At 44.8% G+C, this 27,205-nt stretch overlaps 1 protein-coding gene across 2 annotated transcripts in view; it reads right to left on the minus strand.

Moving 5' to 3' along the window:
• Positions 1-27,205, minus strand: part of MAP4K3 (mitogen-activated protein kinase kinase kinase kinase 3) — a 251,546-nt gene that overhangs the window by 83,368 nt on the left and 140,973 nt on the right. For both annotated transcript variants that reach the window (XM_038761656.1, XM_038761585.1), the window contains exons 6-12: positions 27,016-27,063; positions 25,669-25,711; positions 19,240-19,312; positions 15,255-15,386; positions 12,717-12,779; positions 12,549-12,630; positions 12,333-12,443 (exon numbers count right to left, since the gene is read on the minus strand). In XM_038761656.1, coding sequence (XP_038617584.1) covers positions 12,333-12,443; positions 12,549-12,630; positions 12,717-12,779; positions 15,255-15,386; positions 19,240-19,312; positions 25,669-25,711; positions 27,016-27,063 — 552 coding nt within the window. The remainder of the gene's footprint in view (positions 1-12,332; positions 12,444-12,548; positions 12,631-12,716; positions 12,780-15,254; positions 15,387-19,239; positions 19,313-25,668; positions 25,712-27,015; positions 27,064-27,205) is intronic.

Genomic DNA, 27,205 nt, shown 5'->3' on the forward strand with positions numbered 1-27,205 from the left:
GTATCTGGGCTGCCTCTAGACTGTAAGATCCCTGTGAGCAAGGAATGTGTCTTCCAAACCAGCTGCACTGTACTATCCTAAATCTTTAGTGTACACATTAAGCGCTCAATAAATACCATTGATGATGGTGATAATGGTAACAATGACGGGTTTTTTTAATCACTGGAAGACTTCTAGTGTAGGCCTGCAAGGGTGATATAATTCTGAGCAAACTCATCCGTCTCCAGTTTTGCCCAGTTGGAACCCCAAGCTGAGATACCCAAGTTCAGGCCAATTTTGAATCGGATGATAAAGGAGCCCAGACGGGGTCTTTCCGTTCAACCAGCTCTCTTTTGGGTTGGCTGAACACCACAGCTGCTGCTCTTATCGGACAATTACCAGACAGATAATTGCTCTCTCCCACTTCAAAACCTCATTGAAGGCCCTGACTAAGCCCTCTCCTCTTTTCCAGATGATACAATGCAGGAAAGGAACCCTTTTTTGAGTGCCGGTGGCTTCTGGCAATATAGTGCTAGGTGGAAGATAGTGCCCATCAGTGTGTCCACCCCACTGTTCTCTGAGAAGAGTTGAGTGATCTTTATCAGGGGTCATCAGGGATGTGGGTGGGGAGGACTGAGCAGGCATAGTATTAGAAAGTAAATTATTCCTTGTGTAGCTGCTGGACCTCCAGCCCCTTGAGGAGGTCCCTGTATATATGTATATATGCTTGTACATATTTATTACTCCATTTATTTATTTATTTTACTTGTATATATCTATTCTATTTATTTTATTTTGTTAATATGTTTGATTTTGTTCTCTGTCTCCCCCTTCTAGTCTGTGAGCCCACTGTTGGGTAGGGACCGTCTCTATCTGTTGCCAACCTGTACTTCCCAAGCGCTTAGTACAGTGCTCTGCACACAGTAAGCACTCAATAAATACGATTGATTGATTCCCACTCTCTTCTGTGCCACTCTTCCTTGCTCCTTCATTCATCCTCCCTCCCATACTGGCACACATGCATACACCTGTAATTTATTTATATTAATGTTTGTCCCTCTAGATTGTGAGCTCATTTTGGGCAGGGATGTGTCTGTTTGTTGCTATATTTTATTTTCCCAAGTTTTTAGTACAATGCCTGGCACACAGCAGGCGCTCAATAAATACGACTGAATGAATGAATTGGTGAATGTGACGTGACTGCCGTAGGCCTGGAAAAAAAATCCAAAATGGCAAGGGGTAGGGGGTATATGGGGCTGGGGTAGGGAATGCACCTGAAGCTGATTTGCTAAAACCCACAAGCTCAGGAATCAGATCTAATGTCTGCAGGACTCTATCACCATTTTCCTCCCGTCTCACCGAGGGGCGTTGTGATGTTTCAGTGCTGGTGTGCTGGGTTCCGGGAGTGACTGTTGGCCATATTTTCCCACCATTTGTCATCGCGGGTGATTTGTGGATGACGACAATGAAACCGATCCAGGAGCTGGGTGTCCCTTGGGTAGGGTCAGACACCACAACGGCCTTGTAGACCTTCAGCTCCGCATGGCATTTGATGCCCTGTTGTTACCACACTCTTTCTTGTGTTCTTCCAAAGACCATATTGGCCTATGTGTTTCTGATTTAATAAATAATAATAATAAATAATAATGGCATTTATTAAGCGCTTACTATGTGCAAAGCACTGTTCTAAGCGCTGGGGGGGATACAAGGTGATCAGGTTGTCCCACGGGGGGCTCACAGTCTTCAACCCCATTCTACAGATGAGGGAACTGAGGCCCAGAGAAGTTAAGTGGCTTGCCCAAAGTCACCCAGCTGACAACTGGCGGAGCCGGGATTTGAACCCACGACCTCTGACTCCAAAGCCCGGGCTCTTTCCACTGAGCCACGCTGCTTCTCTGATTTGGAGATTAGAGTTAGAGATTTAGAGAAGTTAGAGATTTAGAGAAGTTAGAGATTTCTAACTCTTTATCAATCTGGGCATTACTGGACGGCCCAGGGCTTAAGTAGCCGAATCAGGTGACTGCTTTAAGATCTGTGCTGCCGGTGAAAACCTCCTGTGTGCAGCGTTTCCTTGTTCTGGGTTGGTACACACCTTTCTGTGGTTACCTTCGGATTTACGGTCAGACCACAGCGCTGTGAGGAATCAGCAGAGCAACCACACAACCATTTCCATGGCTTTTTCTCTGGGTGCTTAAAGAGACGTCTTCTGCATCTAGCAGATCCTGAACTCACCATCTCAAAGACTTCTCAAGCTGGCCCACTGCGTGAAAGAGTTTCCCAGTGGAACTGGAAACGTATTCTGGCTTGAAGGACTCTCGAGCCTCAAGCACAGGAGTATGGAATAGGTTGAAAAGCATCTGACCAGGCATACAATCCTGCTTCACGCCGCCACTTATATGGAAAGGTTCGGAAAAGCATCCTCCAACTCTGACTGGATGATCCAATCTGTCATGGAGGAGTCTAATAAGCTTGGTAAATTTCTCAGAATGACTGAATTTACTTAGAAAGTTCCAGAACCCTGTTAAACATTACTAAAATTTATCAAAGGATAAAATTCACATGACGGCCATCCTATGCGTTCACGTGCTTTTAGTGGTGTAAAACAGTGCTCAAAACTGTTCAAAAAAAGGTATTTATAATAATAATAATGATAATAATGATGATGATGATGATGGCATTTGTTAAGCACTTACTATGTGCAAAGCACTGTTCTAAGCGCTGGGGAGGATACAAGGTGATCAGGTTGTCCCACGTGGGGCTCACAGTCTCAATCCCTATTTTACAGATGAGGTAACTGAGGCACAGAGAAGTTAAGTGACTTGCTCAAAGTCACACAGCTGACAATTGGTGGAGCTGGGATTTGAACCCATGACCTCCCCAGACTGAGCCCCTTCCTTCCTCTCCCCCTTGCCCCCTCTCCATCCCCCCATCTTACCTCCTTCCCTTCCCCACAGCACCTTTATATATGTATATATGTTTGTACATATTTATTACTCTATTTATTTAACTTGTACATATCTATTCTATTTATTTTATTTTGTTAGTATGTTTGGTTTTGTTCTCTGTCTCCCCCTTTTAGACTGTGGGCCCACTGTTGGGTAGGGACCGTCTCTACATGTTGCCAACTTGTACTTCCCAAGCGCTTAGTACAGTGCTCTGCACACAGTAAGCGCTCAATAAATACGATTGATGATGATGATGATGACCTCTAACTCCAAAGCCTGTGCTCTTTCCACTGAGCCACGCTATTTCTCTATTAAGTGCTTTGTGCAGAACACCGTACTAAGCACTTGGGAGAGTACAACGGAGTTGGTAGACATGATCCCTGTCCACAAGGGGCTTACCGCCTTGGGGGGCGGGAAGGGAGGGAGGAGACAGATATTAAAATAATTTACAGTTAGGGGAAATGGCAGGGTATAAGGATACACCCCGGAGAGATGGGTTTAGTGGACAGAGCACAGGCCTGGGAGTTGGAAGGTCATGGGTTCTAATCCCGTTTTCGCAATTTGCTGCGTGACCCTGGGCTAGACACTTAACTTCTCTGGGCCACAGTTACCTCATCTGTCAAATGGGGATTAAGACCGTGAGCTGTGGGACATGGGCTGAGTCCATCCTGGTTAGCCTGTATCTACCCCATTCATTCATTCAATCGTATTTATTGAGAGCTTACTGTGTGCAGAGCACTGGACTAAGCGCTTGGGAAGTACAAGTTGGCAACATATAGAGACGGTCCCTACCCAACAACAGGCTCACAGTCTAGAAGGGGGAGACAGACAACAAAACAAAACATGTGGACAGGTTGTCAGAACAAATAGAATTAAAGCTAAATCTACATCATTAACAAGCACTCGGTGAAGTGCTATGTTCACACTAAGAGTACTCATTCATTCACTCATTCATTCAATCGTATTTATTGAGCGCTTACTGTGTGCAGAGCACTGTATTAAGCGCTTGGGAAGTACAAGTTGGCAACACATAGAGACGGTCCCTACCCAACAGTGGGCTCACAGTCTAGAAGGGGGAGACAGAGAACAAAACAAAACATATTAACAAAGTAAAATGAATAGAATAAATATGTACAAATAAAATAGAGTAATAAATACGTACAAACATATATACATATATACAGGTGCTGTGGGGAGGGGAAGGAGGTAAGGCGGGTGGGATGGAGACGGGGAGGAGGGGGACAGGAAGGAGGGGGCTCAGTGTGGGAAGGCCTCCTGGAGGAGGTGAGCTCTCAGTAGGGCCTTGAAGGGAGGAAGAGAGCAAGTTTGGCGGATGTGCGGAGGGAGGGCATTCCGGGCCCGGGGGATGACGTGGGCCGGGGGTCGATGGCGGGACAGGTGAGAATGAGGCACGGTGAGGAGATTAGCGGCAGAGGAGCAGAGGGTGTGGGCTAGGCTGGAGAAGGAGAGAAGGGAGGTGAGGGAGGAGCGGGTGAGGTGATGGACGGCCTTGAAGCCCAGGGTGAGGAGTTTCTGCCTGATGCGCAGATTGACTGGTAGCCACTGGGGATCACACTCACACTAGGAATAAATATGGTTGGTTATAGTGCCTGGCACATAGTACGTGCTTAAATACCACAATTATTATTATTGTCTTTATTTTAAAAAGGCATATACCAGTACCTTGACTAGTACAGTAGCAGTCTGGATGGAGAGGTAAGGGTAGATTCTAGAGACGATGTGAAGGTAGAACTAACAGGATTTGGTCACATTCTGAATATAAGGTTTAATGGCAGTGATGAGTTGAGGATCACGTCATGGTTATAGATGGTATCTGTTGAGCTCTTACTGTGTAAATCACTGTACGAAGTAACATTGCGTAGACATAATCCTGGCCCACGAGCAGCTTAGAGTCTACAGGATATGGACTTGTGAGCCAGAGAGGACTGGTCACTCAAACGAAAGATAAACAGCAGTAAGCACACTGAATCTGATTGTATTGACACCTGTCTACTTGTTTGGTTTCATTGCCTGTTGCCCTCTTCTAGACTGTGAGCCCTTTGTGGGGTAGGGACCGTCTCTATGCATTGCCGATTTGTCCCTTGTAGTCCAGTGCTCTGCACACAGTAAGCGCTCAATAAATACGACTGAATGAATGAGTGAATCTTTTAGATCTTATCAGCTTCAAGGATGAGGAGATGGGTTTTAAATGAGGTCATACTGCAGGATGATCAAACTCTGCCATGGGGCTTAACAGCCCTTTCTAATGGGTCTCTACTCTCCTTTTTCACTTCATTCACTCGGACTTATTGAGCGCTTGCCATGTGCAAAGCACTGTACTAAGCGCTTGAAAGAGTACAATATAACAATAAACAGACACATTCCCTGCCCACAACAAGCTTTTGATTATTTTTACCCTACATATCTTCTGGAGACACTGATACAGTTTTCACTTCCTGGCAGAACTTTTAAATCCTGATGTTCTGACAACCAATGCAATTTAGCAGTAGGTGGTATTTATGTGCAAGTCAACCTCTGACCGAGTATTTTTAAGATTGATAACTGAACCACTTGACAGTCTGTCATACCTGCATGACTCATATTTATTGTGCCTGCCTATACACATTACTTTATTGCACGCTCTCCAGCTAGCTCTTTCAGTAGATATACTTTTCAGACTTCTTTCCTTTACCCCTCTTATATGGGAACGAAACTTGATAGTTTTCTTGAATAAGAAACATTTCAGTTCTTGCACTATATTTTTCAGACTTCTTTCATTTACCCCTCTTATATGGGAAGGTAACTTGATAGTTTTCTCGAACAAGAAACATTCCGGTTCTTGCACTATATTTTTCAGACTTCTTTCATTTACCCCTCTTATACGGGAACATAACTCGATACGTTTCTTGAAGAAGAAACATTTCAGTTCTTACAAAAAAAGGGACCTCAAGAAGTATTACCGACAGCGTTCTCTCCCACAGAACTTCTCAAGACCATCAAAAGTGTTGCATCGTTTCTAAAGCGAAACCAATTAAGTGCCATCTGCAAAAGAAGTTCTGACTCCAGTTTTCAACAGCATTAAATGAGAGTGATTGTTCAACCATATAATGAAGGAGGGTGGTATAAGCTACAGAAAACAACTAAAACAGTGTCTAGAGTACATTCCTTGTGGGTAGGGACCGGTCCTATCAACTCTATTCTGTTGTATTCATTCAATCGTATTTATTGAGCGCTTACTGTGTGCACAGATTGTACTAAGCTCTTGGGAAGTACAATTTAGCAACGAATAGAGACAATCCCTGCCCACAATGGGCTCACAGGTCTTAGTTTAGTGCTCTACACATGGTAAGCACTCAAAAACCACCACTGAATGATTGCTTGATCATTTTAATGTCAGCCTCACCCTCTTGACTGTAAGTTTTTTGTGAGTAAGCACACTGTGCTCTCCCAAGTGCTTAGTTTAGTGCTCTGCATACAGTGTTCAGTAATGCCACTGATTGATTGATTAATCACTGAGTAATAGGCACAGGCTAAATTTGAAAACTTTGAGACTAAAATGACTGAGGTGAGAAATCGCACACATTGTACCAATAATGCAGGTGACTGGAATAGCGGCTAAAGTGGTCTCCCCGATGCTTAGTACAGTGCTCTTCAAACGGTAAGCACTCGATAAATATCACTGGTTGACTGAATGATTACTAACAGGCGGGGGCTAAATTTGACAACTTGGAGATTACAATTCATTCGATCGTATTTATTGAGCGCTTCCGGTGTGTAAAGCTCTCTACTAAGCACTTAATGACTAAGACCAGAAACTGCACACCTGGTACACAGGTGCAGACGATTGGCCCAGTAGCTAAAGGAAAGACGTGATGTACAAGAGGTTTTGGCTCATTTTTGGTATGCACAGTGCTGACTCATGAGGAAAGTTCTCCGAGAAGGAAGTTTTGCTCCGATAAGAAGTCATAAAGCTTTCCTGGGTATTGATAGGGAGCAAGGGAGGAGGCGGGTAAATAAGGAATTCTCTTTTGTGTGTTAGTGAGGGATACAGGGAGGGGAAGAGGGATGAAAACACAAAACGACAAGGATCTCCATAGTATGCCACCCAGGTCAAAGAGCATAGGGAGTTGTTTCCCAGAAGAGGAGAAAGAAGCCTTCGTAGGAAGCGAAGTTATTTTATGTAAGGTAGCAGATGTATTTTTTGAGCTCGGCCGTTATTATGGCCTGCTGCAATTCTATGCGCTAAAAGAAGTAAATTATGAGCACACTATTAAAAAGGAAACTTCTTTTTCTGAGCAACCAAGTAAGCAGCAAGGTGAAGTCACTGAGGAAGGAGTTACACCATTGTGCTTCTCAGATCGCTTTGAGTTCCCCTTCAGCAAGGAGATACAGTCAGGGCTGACAGTTAAGCTACCTTCTGATAATTATGGTGATTGTTAATAATAATAATGATGGCATTTATTAAGCGCTTACTATGTGCAAATCACTGTTCTAAGAACTGGGGAGGTTACAAGGCGATCAGGTTGTCCCTTGGGGGGCTCGCAGTCTTAATCCCCATTTTACAGATGAGGTAACTGAGGCCCAGAGAAGTGAAGTGACTTGCCCAAAGTCACACAGCTGACAAGTGGCAGAGCTGGGGTTTGAACCCATGACCTGTGATTCCAAAGCCTGTGCTCTTTCCACTGAGCCACGCTGCTTCTCTGAGCGCTTACTACGTGTCAGGCGTTGTTCTACAAGTTAATCATGTCAGACACGGGCCCTGTCCCGCAGAAGGCTCACAGTCTAAGGAGGTGGGAGAACAGGCAACGGACTCCCGTTTTACCGATGAGGAAACTGAGGCACAGAAAAATGAAGTGACTTGCCCAAGGTCACACAGCAGACAACTGGCAGAGCCGGGATTAGAACCCAGGTTCTCTGACTGGGTTCTTTGCATTAGGTCACACTGCTTTTCCAAGACAATCCACCACAGGTCCCCAGTTTCTTATCTGCATCCTGCTTCCCAAACAGCCAGATGGAAACCCATGAAAACCTATTACACAGGTGTTTATAATAATAATGATGGTATTTGTTAAGCGCTTACCATGTGCAAAGCACCGTTCGAAGCGCTGGGGGGATACAGGGTGATCAGGTTGTCGCACGTGGGGCTCCCAGTCTTAAATCCCATTTTCCAGATGAGGGAACTGAGGCCCAGAGAGGTGAAGTGACCTGCCCAAAGTCACACAGCTGACAGTTGGCGGAGCTGGGATTTGAACCCACATCCTCTGACTCCAAAGCCCGGGCTCTTTCCACTGAACCATGCTGCTCTCATGAGACATTCAGGTCTAATTTCTATTCTGGGGTGGAGTTCAGGCAGGTTATGCAGCTAAAAATGGCCAGCCCAGTGTTTGGCTAATACACTCTTGATTCGCTCTGTTCTCTTTTGACAGGGGAATTACGTCTTTTGACAGGGGAGTTACGTTCCCGATGAACCCCACGTAAAGGAAAATTTTTTCTTTTTTATGGTATTTGCTCAGCGCTTACTGTGGGCCAAATCCCAGTCTAAGCGCTGGGGCCGATACAAGTGAATTATGTCAAACACAGTCCCTTATCCCACAAGGGGCTCCCTGTCTCTATATGTTGCCAACTTGTACTTCCCAAGCGCTTAGTACAGTGCTCTGCACACAGTAAGCGCTCAATAAATACGATTGATTGATTGAGAACAGGAGGACAGGGTCACGGAGCGGTAAAGTGACTTGCCCAAAGTCACACAACAAGCATTTGGCAGAGTTGGGATTAGAACCCAAGTCCTCTAACTCCCAGGCCTGTGCTCTGCCCATGGGGGCATGCTGCTTCTCCACATTATAGTGACAGGCACACGTCTCCTCTAGACTGTAAGTTCGTTACGGGCAGGGCACGTAACTGCTAATTCGGCTGTATTTGACTCTCCCAAGTGCTTAGTTCAGTGCTCTGCTATTCCAGACTCCAAGTTTGTCCCCTAGACTGTAAACTCAATATGGGCAGGGAACATGTCTGCTAATTCTCCTGTATCGGTCTCTCCCAAGCGCTTAGTACAGGGCTCTGCTCCTCTTGACTGTAAACCCATTAAACTGTCCTCTAGACAATGAGCCCGTTGTTGGGTAGGGACCTTCTCTATATGTTGCCAACTTGTACTTCCCAAGCGCTTAGTACAGTGCTCTGCACACAGTAAACGCTCAATAAATACGACTGAATGAATGAATGAATGTATGACTACGTATTCCAGCAACGCACCATGTCTGCCCATGCAGATCTTCTCCAGTGGAAGAACAATCCCCCTAATGCCCTCCCAGCTTTCTATCCAAACTGTATAGTTACGACATATGCCCTGGTAGTGCTGACTGTAATAATAATGATGATGGTATCTGTTAAGCGCTTACTATGTGCCAAGCACTGTTCTAAGCACTGGGGGATACAAGGTAATCAAGTTGTCCCGCATGGGGTTCACAGTCTTAATCCCCATTTTACAGATGAGGGAACTGAGGCCCAGAGAGGTGAAGTGACTTGCCCCAAGTCACACAGCTGACGGGTGGTGGAGCCGGGATTTGAACCCATGACCTCTGACTCCAAAGCCCGGGCTCTTGCCACTGAGCCACAGAGAGGTCTACACCCAGTAAGCGCTTAGTAAATTCCAATGAGTGACTGGTTTCTGTGGCAGGAATCCCCCTCTTCACCAGGGGCCGAAGTTTCTCATCTGAGGCCCGGGGCTACAGAGGAAACAGGGGTAATTAAGGAACTCTAGCAATACTGAAAAAAAAAAATTGGAGGACTGATATTCTGTGTCAGTGTGTGGCTTGCTACATTTCCGTAGAGAAACAGTGTGGCTTAGTGGTTGGAGCACGGGCCTAGGAATCAGAATGACCTGGGTCCAAATCCTGGCTCTGCCACATGTCTGCTGTGTGACCTTGGGAAAGTCACTTTACCGTTCTGTGCCTCTGTCCCTCTGTTCTCCCTCCTACTTAGACTGAGAGCCCCATGTGGGATAGGGACTGTGTCTGAAATAATTCACTTGCATCTACCCCAGCACTTAAAACAGGATTTTGCTTCACCCCTCAGGGCCTCAGTTACCTCATCTCTAAAATAATAATAATAATAATAATAATAATAATAATAATAATAATAATAAAGCGGTACTTATAAAGCGCTTACTATGTGCAAAGCACCGTTCTAAGTGCTGGGGAGGTTACAAGGTGATCAGGTTGTCCCACGGGGGGCTCACAGTCTTAATCCCCATCTTCCAGATGAGGTAACTGAGGCCCAGAGAAGTGCAGTGACTTGCCCAAAGTCACACAGCCGACAATTGGCGGAGCCGGCATTTGAACTCATGACCTCTGACTCCAAAGCCTGGGCTCTTTCCACTGAGCCATGCTGCTTCTGGGATTAAGACTGTGAGCCTTATATGGGACAGAGGCTACGTCCAACCCAGTTACCTTGCATTTATCGTAGCGCTTAGTACAGTGCATAGCACTTAAATACCACAATTATAGTGGTATAGTGAGCACTTTTAAATACCACAATTATCATTATTTTATAACTGCCTTACTTTAGTATCAAAATAGCTTTGCAGATTACTTAACATTGGTTGACTGTTGAAAACTCCCTCCTACGTGTTTGTCTGAGTGGCATTCTAGTTTTCCATGTTGACAAGACCCGATATCAAAAACGTCTGTAATGTAAGCCGGCTGGGAGAACAAAATAACCAAAAAAACGAAAACCAAAAAGAACGAAAGAAAGAGCGGCACAGAGGTCCAAAGGAAGGAAGTGAAGGAGAAAAGAGAGGAGAAATTATATATTTTAGGCAATCGAGTCCATTTCTCCCCTTCAACTATCAAACACCTTCAGCATGTTACCATTTTGGCACACGGTTGAATTTGCTTCCAGGCGGTATTTGAGGCGTTTTACTTCATGAACCTAAGATTTCGGGCTAAAAGAGATTTCACCCAGAGGGATATTTGGGAAAGCCTAAAGATTTGAAAGAACAATTTCCTGCAGTTTGTTTCCCGGCTGCAAAGATCATCTGCTGGGCTAACAGAGCACTGAGTGAACTAATGGGCTTTCTTCAGACAGGTGGGTGGACGAACGACAAAGCAATCTGCCTGGCAATCATGCACAAAGGCCCATTAAAATCAACCACCCACACATTTCAGTATTTCCTGATATCGACTGTCACAAAATTCAGTACAAGATTTATGAGTAAAATCCTTCATTTTGCCTAAAAACAACTTCCAAAACTCAGACACCATCCAGACATTTCCTTTGCTGCTAATCAGCTGCAAGTCTGCTTTGATTGCCTTCATTTTTCTTATTGCTGATTTGCTTGAAAGGATAAAGACTACATTTGAACATCTCTAAAATTGCTTAATTGCCTGGATATACTGACTGGTTGCCATTTTTAAAAGCAGAAGAACTTAAAATAAATCAGTTAGCTCTTTGAAGGTTTTTAAAAGCACGCCTCTACTCCTTCGCCATCCACCTCTCCCTTGCCCCTACAATACGGCATAAAGTTTCGATCCAGATTTTCCTCAACACTCATTTATCCATTATTTTCTATGACACCTGTGCTTACCCAATAGATTTGGACTTTTCCAAGTTCCAGTCCCATGCACGGCTCAACACCCCTGTGCTGAACAAATCAATTGACCCCTCCGGGAGTGAGGCCTTCTCCCAGTAAGGAGTAAGCGGAAGGCAGAGGGAGGGAAGGGGAAAACCAGATTATTTCCAAACCAAACAGAGATCCCCTACGGTTTACAGATCTTGTTTTTAATGGGAATTTCTCGATTTCTATTTTTAAAAGACTCTTGTCCCTTGACCATGCTCGAGTGACTAGAAGACGTCACTGGAGAGTGTTCATTAATAAATACCTACGATGATTGTATCCGGCGAAGTCAAATAAAGGGGCGAACTGTTAGCTTCGTGGATCTTCTACCCAAGGTGACAACTCGATATCCAATAACTTATGACTCTTTTTTCCTATTCTTGACATCTGCAATTCCGTGGCCCCGTGGAAAGAGCTTGGGCCTGGGAGCCAAAGCACCTGGGTTCTAATTCCGGCTCTGCCACCCGTCTGCTGTGGGATCTTGGACAAATCACTTAATATCTCTGTGCATCTGTTTCCTCATCTGAAAAATGGGGATCCAATACCTGTTTTCCCCTCGACTTGGACTGTGAGCCCCCTGTGGCATGGGTAAACTGGTACCCCTGTGCTTAGTATAGTGCCCGGCACATAATAATTGCTTAACAAATACCACAGTTATTATCATTATAATTTACAGAGGCACTCCAAGTATGATATCTATACTACCAATAACAGAACTGAGATTTATTGGTCACTGACACTTGCATATGCAAACAGTTACAAACTTTGCTTTGTTTTTGAAGAAAAACCTTATTTACCTCAGGATCATCATCATCAAAATCGTGGTATGTGGAGTGATCTGGATTATTCACTTTGTCCAAGAGTTCGATAGCCAGAGATCGAGTTAAAGGCTGTGTAACAAAGGGGTGCTACGGAAAGGGAAGCAGGAGGAAAAGTACATTAAAATTTAACTTTTTTACTTTTCAATCTCAGAAAACTATATCCACCAACATCACCACCGCCAAAAATCACACCTGTAGTAACTTTTCCGCCGTGGGTCTCTTCTTAGGGTTTTTGGTAAGCGCCATTTTCACAAAATGGTGAAAGCTATTCGACCTACAAAATTAAACAATGAACATCAGCATTTACAGTTTCAGTTGCAGGGATGTGCCCAAACTCATGTATGTAATGAAAACACTTACCATTTCATTTTGTCTTTTAGCTTGGGTGGTTGAAAGTTGCTTTTTGTCATTAAAAACAGTGCTCTGAAAAGGAATAACAATTCCAAGGCATTTTTTTTTTAAAGTTCACATTAAAATGAACCCTCCTAAAGATTCCACTCACTGGGATAAAAGATGGAAATGGGCGATGAAATGTTAGGAGGGGAGGGTGAGGCAGGAGGGTTAGGTAAAGAGGATAACAGCGTGGCTCAATGGAAAGAGCCCGGGCTTGGGAGTCGGAGGTCATGGGTTCGAATCCCAGCTCCGCCATCTGTCAGCTGTGTGACTTTGGGCAAGTCACTTAACCTCTCTGCGCCTCAGTTCCCTCATCTGTAAAATGGGGATTAAGACTGGGAGCCCCCCGTGGGACAACCTGATCACCTTGTAACCTCCCCAGCGCTTAGAACGGTGCTTTGCACATAGTAAGTGCTTAATAAATACTATCATTATTATTATTATTATTATAACAGACAGCCAATCGTATTTATTGAGTGAGCAGAGCACTGTATTAAGTACTTGGGAAAGTACAATATAACAGAGACATTCCCTGCTCACGAGTTTACAGTCTAGAGGGGGAGACAGACATTAATAGAAATAACTAAATTACAGATATATACATAAGTGCTTTGGGGCTGGGAGGGGGGATCAATCAATCAATCAATTGTATTTATTGAGTGCTTACTGTGTGCAGAGCACTGTACTAAGCGCTTGGGGAGTACAAGTTGGCAACATATAGGGACGGTCCCTACCCAACAGTGGGCTCACAGTCTAAATGAATGTGATTTATGAATGAAGGAGGTGAATAAAGGGAGCAAGTCAGGGTGACCCAGAAGGGAGCTGAAGAACAGGAAAAGAGGGCTTAGTCAGGAAAGGCCTCCTGGAGGAAATGTGCCTTCAGTAAGGCTTTGAAAGAGGTGGAGAGTAACTATCTGTTGGACGCGAAGAGGGAGGGTGTTCCAGGCAAGGGGCAGGATGTGAGCGCGGGTCGTCAGTGAGAGAGACAAAATCGAGGTCCCTTCTCACTATACGCTGAGATCGAGGTACAGTGAGAAGGTTAGCACTGGAGGAGTGGAGTGCACGGGCTGGGCTGTAGGAGGAGGATAGCGAGGTGAGGTGGGAAAAGGCAGACTGACTGCTTTAAAGCCCATGATGATGATGATGATGATGGCATTTATTAAGCGCTTACTATGTGCCAAGCACTGTTCTAAGCGCTGGGGAGGTTACAAGGTGATCAGGTTGTCCCACGGGGGGCTCACAGTCTTCATCCCCATTTTCCAGATGAGGTAACTGAGGCCCAGAGAAGTTAAGTGACTTGCCCAAAGTCACACAGCTGACAAGTAGCAGAGCCGGAATTTGAACCCCTGACCTCTGACTCCAAAGCCCAGGCTCTTTCCACTGAGCCACGCTGCTTCCCCGATGAGGAGTTTCTGTTTGAGGTGGAGGTGGACGTCATCTCTTGAAGGGAAGAGGAGGATGGGCTAAACAGCAGGCGGCACCAGTAGGTGATAGCAGGCAAGGACCACGGCCTTCGTTTCCTCTGTGTCCTCCCTCCTAAGCACCCGAGGTACAGTGTTTCACACACAGAAGGCGTTCAATAAATTCTACCTTCAGTTCCACAATGTTGGTTATTTTCGCTACACATTTTGGCTACAACATACTTAAAGGATGAAGGCACATTTCTAACAGGGTGGTCTCGTGGAAGGAGCACGGACCTGGGTTCTAATTCCAGCCCCGCCACATGTCTGCCCTGTGCCCTTGGGCAAGTCACTTCATCTGGAAAAAAGGGGTTAAATCCTACTCCCTCCTATTTAGACTGAGAGCCCCACGTGGGACAAAAACTGTGCCCAAACTGATAACTGTGTCCAAACTGATCCACCCCTCCACTCTTAGGACAGAGCTTAGTACAGTGGTCTGCACACAGTAAGCGTTCAATAAATAACGGCTCAATGAACAGTGCTCGGCACATATTAAGCGCTTAATAGTAATAATTTTGGTATTTGTTAAGCACTTACTATGTGCCAAGTACTAAGTGCTGCAGGAGATATGAGGTAGTCAAGTTGGACACAGTCCCTGCCCCACGTGTAATGCTCAAACACCATGGACAATTAGCCAGTTGGTCAATCGTATTTATTGAGCGCTTCCTGGGTGCAGAGCAGGGTACTAAGCGCTTGGGTGAATACAACAGAACAATATAACACACAAATTCCCTGTCTGCAGTGAGCTTACAGCCCAGTCTACAGTGAGCTCGTTGTGCGCAGGGAACGTGTCTGATGTTATATTGTACTTTCCCAAGTGCTTAGTACAAGGCTTTGCACACAGTAAGTGCTCAATAAATACGACTGAATTAAGCAAATGATGATGCCACTGAAAGGAAAAGATTCTGAAACACCTTTCGCCCACGGGTTTCACGTCTCTGTCTACAAAACTCTCATTTGAACATGCCAGAGAAACTTATCGTATACAAATTTCCTTTGACGCTGGGGTAAAATGATCTTCCCAGCGCCTAACGGATGTACTCACCTCATCGGGTGCAGGTCAAACATGGGCGGCTGCAGTTCGGCCAGCTCTATGGCAGTTATTCCGACGGCCCACAGATCGCAGAGTTGGTTGTATCCGCCTTTCCTCTCCACGGCAGCCACTTCTGGGGCCATCCTTAAGGGTGTCGGAAAACCGAAATAACTTTAGTTTCCCCACACCTCATCTGATACAGGGACTTTCAGATGGGAAATCCTTTTAAGCGGGCCTGTTCAAAATCATTTTCTCTTCTCTGGTCACTCCGCTGGGGTTTGGTCGACAAGGTTTATCCGCCCATCACTTTCTGAGTTGCCCGGTCCGAATGCAATGCTTGACCTCGATCTCTAGTGACGGCTCACTTCTAGTCTCAATTTTAGATTAGGGCTATTACTCTCGATTAGTTAGCTACAGATACGGGTGAGAAGGAAATGTACGATTCTCAGGGATGTCTACGGCACATCCAAAACTGATAAGCACCCGTACTTGATACTCTATAGCTTGTTTTGCTCTCACGCTCCATTTACTTGCCAGTTTGCAAGTCACTTAGAGCAGTGGTTAATGAGGATTTTTTTAAATTAAAGAAAATGAAGACCTCAAATATTGAAAGGGTAACGTAGCCATTACTCATCCTTTCACTGAAGAATAATCTTTCAGCTTCTTTAATGTAAAGGTCCACTTTTCGCATTGCTTTCTGCAAAAATTAAATTGAGAAGCAGTGTGGCCTAGTGGGGAGAGCATGGGCATGGGAGACAGGACCTGAATTCTAACCCTGGCTCTGCCAATTGCTTGCTGTGTGACCTTGGGCAAGTCACAACTTCTCTTTGCCTCAGTTTCCTCTACTGTAAAATGGGGATACCTTTTCTCCCTCCTACTTATGACAGGAACTGTGTCTGACCTAGTTACCTTATACCTACCCCAGGGCTTAGAACGGTGTTTGACACATACTAAGCGCCTAACAAACACCATAAAAATGTGCTTAGAAGAGCTTTGTGATTAGAATTACCCTCTAGCTAGTTTGACTGGGAATGTAACTTTCAGGTTTTCTTTTTATTTATTTTTTATGTTATTTATTGAGCACTTACCATGTGCCAGGCACTGTATTAGGCACTGGGGCAGACACGAGCTAATCGAGTCAGACACAGTCCCTGTCCCACATAGGAATCACAGTCCTAATCCCCATTTTACAGATGAGGGAATTGAGGCAAAGAGAAGTGAAGTGCCTTGCCCAAAGTCACATAGCAGGCAAGTGGAAGATCCGGGATTAGAACCCAGGTCCTTCTGGTGCCCAGACCCCGTGCTCTATTCACGAGGCCAAGCTGCTTCTTGGGTTAGCTGAGAGCCCTCAACTCCACAATGTGAAAACCGGAGGTCTACGGAGTTTCACTGAATTTGTACACTGTCACCCTCGCTTTAGTATTTCAGAATAGGAGTGAATCGACAGATATATAAATACCAACTGAGGTACAGAAAAAGTGGTTTCAAACTTTGGAAAATGAGGCCTGAGGGACCACCCATTTAAATACATCCCCAGGTAAAGCAAGGCTTTGGGGAGGGTAGTTAGAGGGTAATTCTAATCACAAAGCTCTTCTAAGCACATTTTTTTTATGGTATTTGTTATGCAAGTCCTAGCTGTGTTCACTTTACAGGGGCTGTGGAGGCCAGGGCTTCCACATTTCATAGCTGAAGTCCCAGGCTAAGTTGTGCCAGGCCTCTGATGAGATCTGAAAGTTTCCCACCTTTTTTCTCCCCCCTCAAACGGCATTTGTCCCAACATGGAGCTCCAGGAGTTCTGACAATCCGTCACCCAAACCTACATGTCTCACCTCCACAACATCGCCAAGACCTGCCCTTTCCTCTCCATCCAAACCGCTACCCTGCTGGTTCATTCTCTCATCCTATCCCGACTGGATTACTGCATCAGCCTCCTCTCTGATCTCCCATCCTCCTGTCTCTCCCGACTTCAGTCTATACTTCACGCTGCTGCCCGGTTCATCTTTGTGCAGAAACGCTCTGGGCATGCTACTCCCCTCCTCAAAAATCTCCAGTGGCTACCAGTCAACCTATGCATCAGGCAAAAACTCCTCACACTCGGCTTCAAGGCTGTCCATCCCCTCGCCCCCTCCTACCTCACCTCCCTTCTTTCCTTCTCCAGCCCAGTCCGCACCCTCCCCTCCTCTGCTGCTAACCTCCTCACTGGGCCTTGTTCTCGCCTATCCCGCCGTCGACCCCCGGCCCACGTCCTCCCCCTGGCCCAGATGCCCTCCCTCCTCACATCAGCCAAGCGAGATCTCTTCCTCCCTTCAAAGCCCTACTGAGAGCTCACCTCCTCCAGGAGGCCTTCCCAAACTGAGCCCCCTCCTTCCTCTCCCACTCCCCATCCCCCCACCCTACCTCCTTCCCCTCCCCACAGCACCTGTATATATGTTTAGACGGATTTATTACTCTATTTATTTTTCTTGTACATATTTGTTATTCTATTTATTTTGTCAATGATGTGCATCTAGCTTTACTTCTATTTATTCTGATGACTGGACACCCGTCTACATGTTTTCTTTGTTGTCTGTCTCTCCCTTCTAGACTGTGAGCCCGTTGTTGGGTAGGGACCGTCTCTATATGTTGCCAACTTGTCCTTCCCAAGCGCTTAGTCCAGTGCTCTGCACACAGTAAGCGCTCAATAAATATGAATGAATGAATGAATGAATGAATGACACCTTTCCCAAGGTGGAGTGGGGAGGATATCCGGGGGCAGAAGTCCAGGTGGTCTGGCCTATGTGGAGGAGGAGGGAGCTCTAGGCTAGGGAGCAGATGTGGGAAAGGGTTTGATGGTGAGATAGAAGAGATTGGGGCACTGTCAGTGAGCTGGAGCTAAAGGAGAACAGTGAGGTGAGTTAGGATGGGGCGAGTTAATTGAGGGCTTTAGAGCCAATGGTGAGGAGTTTCTGTTTGATGTGGAGGTGGATAGGCAGCTACAGGAGGTGCTTAAGGAGTGGGGAGACATGGACTGAATGCTTTTGTTGATAAGTGATCTGTGCAGCATGGGGAAAGACAGGAGGCTGGCAGGTCGGTGAAGAGGCAGATGCAGCAGGCAACTGCATCTGCAACTACTACTACTAATAATGATGGCATTTGTTAAGTGCTTACTATGTGCGAAGCACCGTTCTAAGTGCTGGGGTGGATACAAAGTGATCAGGTTGTCCCACGTGGGGCCCCTTTTTACAGATGAGGCCCAGAGAAGTGAAGTGACTTGCCCAAAGTCACACAGCTGACAAGTGGTGGAGCCGGGATTAGAACCCAAGACCTCTGACTCCTAAGCCCGGGCTCTTTCCACTGAGCCACGCTGCTTCCCCTAAGAAAACACCTCCCTATCGGGGAATCGAACTCCGGTCTCCCACGTGACAGGTGGGGATACTCACCACTATACTAACAAGGATAATTATGGTGCTTGTTAAGTGCTTATTTTGTGCCAAGCACTGTTCTAAGCGCTGAGATAAGATACAAGTTAATCTACTTCTACTACTACAACAACAGCAGCAGCAGACTAGGGATCAATTCTCCTACAGCTTAAGTGCCATGGTTGGAAATGCAACGACTTCAGGAGCCAAATATGGCTATCATGACTAATCCACTAACATCCTCACTTTTTTATTACTGACTCAAACTTCCCTTGTAAGATTAAAAAAAAAAATCAACCCCCCCCATGGACACACACACACATACACACTCCTCCAATTTGATTTTTAATGTGATTTCATTCATTCATTCATTCAATCCTATTTATTTAGCGCTTACTGTGTGCAGAGCACTGTACTAAGCGCTTGGGAAGTACAAGTTGGCAACATATAGAGATGGTCCCTACCCAACAGTGGGCTCACAGTCTAGAAGGGGGAGATTTCCTTGGTCTTGGAAATTCCTATTAAGGACCTAGCCAACTCTTTAAAATAAACATAATTTTCAACTATATGATTTTAGTTCCAATTTAATATACACTTACCAATATGGTGTTCCAATAAAGGACTTCCTTTTGGCAATTGTGGCTGTTATCTGTGCAGATACTCCAAAATCGGCTAGAAAAACGAAGAGAGCCCAGCTTTACGGAGGAAAATTGAGGCTAGTTTTCCCATTGCTTTGATTCTCCCAAGGGGTGGGTGGGACTATACCAGCCCATACGCAATCCTCTGTGGATCAATCAATCAATCAATCGTATTGATTGAGCGCTTACTGTGTGCAGAGCACTGTACTAAGCGCTTGGGAAGTACAAGCTGGCAACATATAGAGACGGTCCCTACCCAACAGCGGGCTCACAGTCTAGAAGGGGGAGACAGAGAACAAAACAAAACATATTATTAACAAAATAAAATAAATAGAATAGATATGTACAAGTAAAATAAATAAATATTTATTGGATGTCTTACGAACACTGAGAAAAGGGAAAAGCGGTGTGGCCTGATGGATAGAGTGCGCAGGCTGGGGAGTCAAAAGGATCTGGGTTCTAATTCTGGCTCTGCCACTTGTCTGCTGTGTGACCTTGGGCCAGTCACTTCACTTCCCTAAGTCTGAGTTACCTCACCTGTAAATTGGCGATTAAGACTGTGAGCCCCATGAGGGACACTGGACTGTGTCCAACCTGATTAACTTGCCTCTACCCCAGCGCTTAGTAAAGTGCCGGACACATAGCAAGTGCTTAACAAATACCCTAAAAAAGAGATATAAAGCGTCTCGCCTGGAGTACCAAGCTCGTCGCCTGAGCCAGGCAACCCCAACTCTTGGCATTACGGCAGACCCAAAATGTCAGTCAGCCGTATTTATAATTATTATTATGACGGTGTTTTTTAAGCACTTACTAGGTGCCAGGCACCATACTAAGTGCTGGGGTGGAAGGAAGCAAATCGGGTTGGACACAGTCGCTGTCCCACGTGGGCTCACAGTCTCCACCCTCATTTTACAGATGAGGAAACTGAGGCCCAGAGAAGTGAAGCGACTTGCCCAGGGGCAAGCAGCAGACAAGTGGTGGAGCCGGGATTAGAACCCAGCGTGGCTCAGTGGCAAGAGCCCGGGCTTTGGAGTCAGAGGTCATGGGTTCAAATCCCGGCTCCACCCATTGTCAGCTGTGTGACTTTGGGCAAGTTGTTTCTCTGCGCCTCAGTTACCTCGTCTGTAAAATGGGGATTAAGACTGTAAGCCCCCCGTGGGACAACCTGATCACCTTGTAACCTCCCCAGCGCTTAGAACAGTGCTTTGCACATAGTAAGCACTTAATAAATGCCATAATAATAATAATGATAATAACCCATGACCTTCTGACTCCCAAGCCCATGCTCTATCCAATCAATCAATCGTATTTATTGAGCGCTTACTGTGTGCAGAGCACACTATGCCGTGCTGCTTCCCTAAAGTGAAAGTAAGTCGCTTCCCTGTTTGTCTATAAGCAGGGGACACTGGAAGGGCGGAAGATGAATCGGTAGGAGAGCTGGGAAGAAATAAACAGCAGAGCTCCTTGGGCGGGATCCAGATGGTCCTACCACTACCATTTGGAAGTGATCAATCAATCAATCGTATTGATTGAGCGCTTACTGCGTGCAGAGCACTGTACTAAGCGCTTGGGAAGTCCAAGTTGGCAACATATAGAGACAGTCCCTACCTAGAAGTCTAGAAGTGATGTCGCTCCGAGCCCTCCTTCCAAATCCACAGAGGGATTTCTGCATGGCAGATGTGACCTAATACCCACTTTTGTTAGCAACCAACGATTCTTCCAAAAACAGATGGTGTCGATCAATCATTTTTAGAAGAACTCTGAAAATGTATTACAATATTAACTGTCCGTGGGGATACCCTTGCCACTGTCTTTTGTTGTGCTGTACTTTCCCCAGCGCTTAGTACAGTGCTCTGCACACAGGAAGCGCTCAATCAATATGACTGAATGAATATCACAAGTCCCAAAGACTGAAAAACAACCACCTTGCCTCAGTTGAGGATTTTCTCCCTAATTTTCCGGCATGTGTTACACTCGGAAGGGGGTCAACTTAAACATGACTTCAACGGGAAACCTAAAGTGCAGGAAAATGAATGGGTGGGAGAATCTAAGAGCTTCAACCCCCAGCTCTGATACTCCACGTAACATCAATCAATCAATCAATCGTATTTATTGAGCGCTTACTATGTGCAGAGCACTGTACTAAGCGCTTGGGAAGTACAAATTGGCAACACATCTATATGTTGTATAGATATAGTAACATCTATAAGAATGGGTTTTAAAAAGCATAGAGTGCTTTTTTCCTATGAAAATCACCCTGAGACTTTACAGTTCTATGTCCAAGATAGATGTTACAAGGGCAGGAGTGATGTTCTCCATAATGTTAGTTAATGAGAACAAAATTAGGAAGTTCTAAACAGCCATTTGTGGGAGCTGGAGCAGGACAGATCTTTTGAAGAAAACGTCTTCCTTTTCATAATTATGGTATTTGTTAAGCGTTTACTATGTGCTACGCACTAAGTTTTCCCTTGGCTATGGGTGGGTTTTCTTACTTATTGAGCATCTCTTTGCTTTTCACCTCCCCGGTTTCTGGAAGTACAACTTTGGGTTTGAGTTTCTACTGAATATGTAAAAAACAGTAACAGAAAAACAACCCTGATTCTACGACAGAAGGGTCTTTTTAATTCATCCTAAGGGAAAACCCACTCATTGTAATGGGATCATAGGGGTAGCGATCAAAGCTCCCTTTATTTTTATTTGTTTTTAAAGAATGCTTTAAAAATGCTTTAAAAGGATATACTACAGCAAATGTAGAATGGAAAACTCAACATTATAACCAGGAAAGAGTATTTCAAGTCTTATCCCTCCAATCCCCTTACAAACGTTGATTGCAATGGACAAATTAATACCCGGTTATTAGGTAGTTAAATTTATTTCTACTTCTACACCCTAGTAGCACGTCTCTTTTAAACTAGGGAATTATAACCCTGGAACAAAGCCATCTTGCCTCTGTTTTCAGCTGTCGCTTCCCCTAGTCAGTCATTCGCAACATTTTATTTACACAATTATTTGGGGGGTTTTGATGGTATTTGTTAAGCACTAACTGTGTGCCAAGCCCTGTACTAAGCGCTGGGGCGGATGTATGCAAATCGGGTTGGACACAGTCCCTGTCGCATGTGGGGCTCACGGTCTCAGTCCCCATTATACAGATGATGTAACTGAGGCCCGGAGAAGTGAAATGACTTGTCCAAGGTCAAACAGCAGAAAAATGGCAAAACCGGGATTAGAACTTGGGTCCTTCTGACACTGAGAGCCAGGCTCTATCCACTAGGTCACGCTGCTTCTCTTCATTCATTCATTCATTCAATCGTATTTATTGAGCGCTTACTGTGTGCAGAGCACTGTACTAAGTGCTTGGCAACATATAGAGACAGTCCCTACCCAACAGTGGGCTCACAGCCTAAAAGCGGGAGATTTCCTTGGTCTTGGAAATTCCTATTAAGGACCTAGCCAACTCTTTAAAATAAACACAATTTTCAACTATATGATTTTAGTTCCAATTCCTCCTCCAAGGGTTTAGTTCTGCACTTCCTCTGACTTCGCTTTGTTCAGGGGCCTTCTGACCTCCGTCATTTGAGGAAGTGGTCATTTAAAAGTCTAATCTTATCCTTCAGAGTGCTCATCGCAAGCCCCTTTTCTCGCACCCAGCTCTGCGGAAAGCGGACAATAAAAACGGATGATTATGATAATGTAATCGGCAAGCTTATTCAGAGAGGCATTTCATCAGTGTGAAAAAGATGCCGGGCCCCGTGGAACGCCATCTGTTCTGTCCGTCTAGGCTCCCACTCCTCTGACTCTAATCACTCCCTATCCACTACACCCGCCTGAGAGTTTTGCTAACTAGGCCAAATAGTCATCATCATCATCATCATCAATCGTATTTATTGAGCGCTTACTATGTGCAGAGGGTTCTTGATGTGTACGGAGTGCAAGGGTTGATGCATCAACACTGAGATGGATGTAGTGCTGTGCACACAGTAAGTGCTTAATAAATGCCATTATTATTATTATTATTGTTATTAAATATAGAGGAGGCCTGCTATATCCCATTTTTTGCTATCAATCCATGGTATTTTTCGAGCACTTACCGTGTGCAAAGCACTGTACCAGGTATTTGGGAGAGTACAATAAAACAGAGTTGGTAGACACGATCCCTGCCCACAAGGGGCTTGCTATCTTCACAGACCACTAACAAATTATTTTAATATTAAACATTAACAGTCATAATACCTCCCTACCATATATCATCATCAATCGTATTTACTGAGCGCTTACTGTGTGCAAAGCACTGTACTAAGTGCTTGGGAAGTACAAGTTGGCAACATATAGAGACAGTCCCTACCCAACAGTGGGCTCACAGTCTAAAAGTCTACCATATATTGAGTGTAAATACGCATGTGTGCGCGTTCTCTCTCTCTTTCTTCCTTTCATTTATTCAATCATATTTATTGAGTGCTTACTGTGTGCAGAGCACTGTACTAAGCGCTTGGGAAGTCCTACCTCCACCCCCACCCCCCCCACATGCTGAGAAAGCAGCATGGCCTCGTGGAGGCATCACGGGTCTGTCAAGAGGACCTGGGTTCTAATCCTAGCTCCACCACTTGTCTGCTGTGTTAATAATAATAATAATAATGATGATATTTATTAAGCACTTACTATGTGCAAAGCACTGTTCTAAGCGCTGGGGGGGATACAAGGTCATCAGGTTGTCCCACATGGGGCTCACAATCTCCATCCCCATTTTCCAGATGAGGTAACTTGAGGCCCAGAGAAGTGAAGTGACTTGCCCAAAGTCACCCAGCTGACAACTGGCAGGGGTGGGATTTGAACCCATGACCTCTGACTCCAAAGCCCGGGCTCTTACCACTGAGCCATGCTGCTTCTCTATTGGGTAAGTCATTTCACTTCTCTGTGCCTCAGTATCTCATCTGTAAAATGGGGATTATTATTTTTATTATATTATATACATAATTATAACATATCATACACACTTATAATATATATTATATAATAATAACAATAATAATAATATAATAATAATAATAATAATAAATAATGGTATTTGTTAAGCACTTACTATGTGCCAAGCACTGTTCTAAGCGCTAGGGTAGATACAAGGTAATCAAGTTGTCCCATCTGGGGCTCACGGTCTTAATCCCCATTTTACAGATGAGGGAACTGAACACAGAAAGGTTAAGCGACTTGCCCAAAGTCACACAGCAGACAAGTAGTACAGACGGGATTAGAACCCGTGTCCTCTGACTCCCAAGCCCGGGCTCTTTCCGCTAAGCCACGCTGCTTCTCTAAGACTGTGAGCCCCATATGGGACAGGGACTGGGTCCAACTTGATTAGTTTGTATCTACCCCAGCGATTGGAACAGTGATTGATAATAATAATAATAATAATAATAATAATAATTGGCATTTGTTAAGTGCTTACTATGTGCAAAGCACTGTTCTAAGCGCTGGGGAGGATACAGGGTGATCAGGTTGTCCCACGTGGGGCTCACAGTCTTAATCCCCATTTTACAGATGAGGTAACTGAGGCCCAGAGAAGTTCAGTGACTTGCCCAAGATCACACAGCAGACATGTGGCGGAGTCGGGATTCGAACCCATGACCTCTGACTCCAAAGCCCGTGCTCTTTCCACTGAGCCACGATTGACACACGGTAAGTGCTTAACAAATACCATTATTATTATTATTATTGATATTATTATTATTACATGCCAAGTATATACACACAAGCAAGATTTAACAGTCATGCTCATTTGCTCTTTAGTGACGACTGAAAAATCAAAGTTGATGGCTGGGTGGCCCCTTTAATCCTACATGTAATTAGCCAATAGAGCAGGGGGAGGAATGAACATTTCTGAGAGAAGACATCAAATCAGTTCAAACAAATGCAGAAATTACAGAACGCCTTAAGTGCTTACTATGTGCTAATCGGCCTGATAGCAACTGCTCAGACACATCTATTGAGTAGCTTTTATGAAAACACACACACACACACACACACACACACACACACACACACACAGTTTTATCAATTCAGTTTCAACTGAACTGATTCAGAGATTTCTTTTAAATCAATTTACTATTAGGCTGATTACTTCGTATGGACCCATAATAATTACATTGAGAAATCCTTTAACAGTTGAGGTTTTCAAACTGGGTCTTATGCAAGCTTAGAACGCCCATAATTATGGGTGATACCTGCAAGCTGTGTAACCAAACTGTTGTAAATGAATTTTAAATGTGTTCCACATATTCATTCTAGGCATAACTTAAATTTTTTAACATATAGAGATGCTTCGGATGGAAAAAAATCTGGGTTGTAAAGATAAATACATGTTGCCATATAACACATCAAACATTGAAAATCACTTACCTAATTTGACATGGCCGTTATCCGTCAGCAGAATGTTTGCGCCCTTCAGAACAGACAAAATATTATTAAAACACTGATTCCATAAGTATTGCTTGATTTAGCAGCAGTTTGTCCCTGGAAAGCTTGATTTCAAATATTCTCCCGATCCAGGAGAAAGCTACCAAGGGCAGATCCATGATGCAGTAATAGGTCAGCAGGGTGACCAACTTGCTCTCCTCTCCCTCCGCCGAGGCTTTCTCATAATTTAGGTTGCCATGGTAATTTCAGGGTAGCGGGGTTCCTCCTCAGTGAGTTAGAGGACTGGAGTAGTAGTTAGGGTGGTGTTCAACTTGCCCCTTCTGACCCTTAAGTGAGGAGAAGCAGTGTGGCTTAGTGGAAAGAGCACAAGCCTGGAAATTAAAGGACCAATCTAATCCAGGCTCCATCACGTGCTGCTGCGTGACCTTGGACAAGTCACTTCACTTCCCTGCGCTTCGGTTACCTCATCTGTAAAACGGGGATTAAAATGCAGTGTGGCTTAGTGGAAAGAGCACAGGCCTGGAAATTAGAGGACCAATCTAATCCAGGCTCCATCACGTGCTGCTGTGTGACCTTGGACAAGTCACTTCACTTCCCTGCGCTTCGGTTACCTCATCTGTAAAACGGGGATTAAAATGCAGTGTGGCTTAGTGGAAAGAGCACAGGCCTGGAAATTAGAGGACCAATCTAATCCAGGCTCCATCACGTGCTGCTGCGTGACCTTGGACAAGTCACTTCACTTCCCTGCGCTTCGGTTACCTCATCTGTAAAACGGGGATTAAAATGCAGTGTGGCTTAGTGGAAAGAGCACAGGCCTGGAAATTAGAGGACCAATCTAATCCAGGCTCCATCACGTGCTGCTGTGTGACCTTGGACAAGTCACTTCACTCCTCTGTGCTTCCGTTACCTCATCTGTAAAACGGGGATTAAGACTGCGAGCCCCACGTGGGACGGGGATTGGGTCCGACCTGTTTACCTTCTATCTACCCCAGTGTTTAGAACAGTGCTGGGCACATAGTGAGTGCTTAACAAGCGCAAAGAACGCAAAGTTTTCTTAAAATGAGTGAAACCCCGGGAAAGGTCTGCTACTTTATGACCCTCAGCAAGCAGGTCTCAATTTCATAAACAAGCGAAGTGAAACTGTTGAGATAAACTGGAGTATCATCGAGTTTCAAAAGCATAGTTCACATTTTATTCACAGGAACGCCGTGTTTACGACGAAGAATAGGCATTACCGATACAAAAAGTGTAAACAAGGAGACAAAATAGCAACTTCAACCAGGAGGAAATACAGACTGGAAACACAGGACTTGAGATTTGGAATCGTACCTTTATATCCCTGTGCATTTTTCCTTTACTGTGAAGATAATATAATCCCTGTGGTTTTAAAGACAAAAGCGTTTCAGTACAGAGCACATTCTGGTGATGTGAACTGAATACATTAAACTTTCATTACAAAAATGAAAAGACCGGAGATTATTTTCTCAACAGGCTGCCCTCGACCTAAGTGTAGATGGAA

Source organism: Tachyglossus aculeatus, chromosome 1 (assembly GCF_015852505.1).
Source record: "Tachyglossus aculeatus isolate mTacAcu1 chromosome 1, mTacAcu1.pri, whole genome shotgun sequence".
NCBI classification, from domain to species: Eukaryota; Metazoa; Chordata; class Mammalia; order Monotremata; family Tachyglossidae; genus Tachyglossus; species Tachyglossus aculeatus.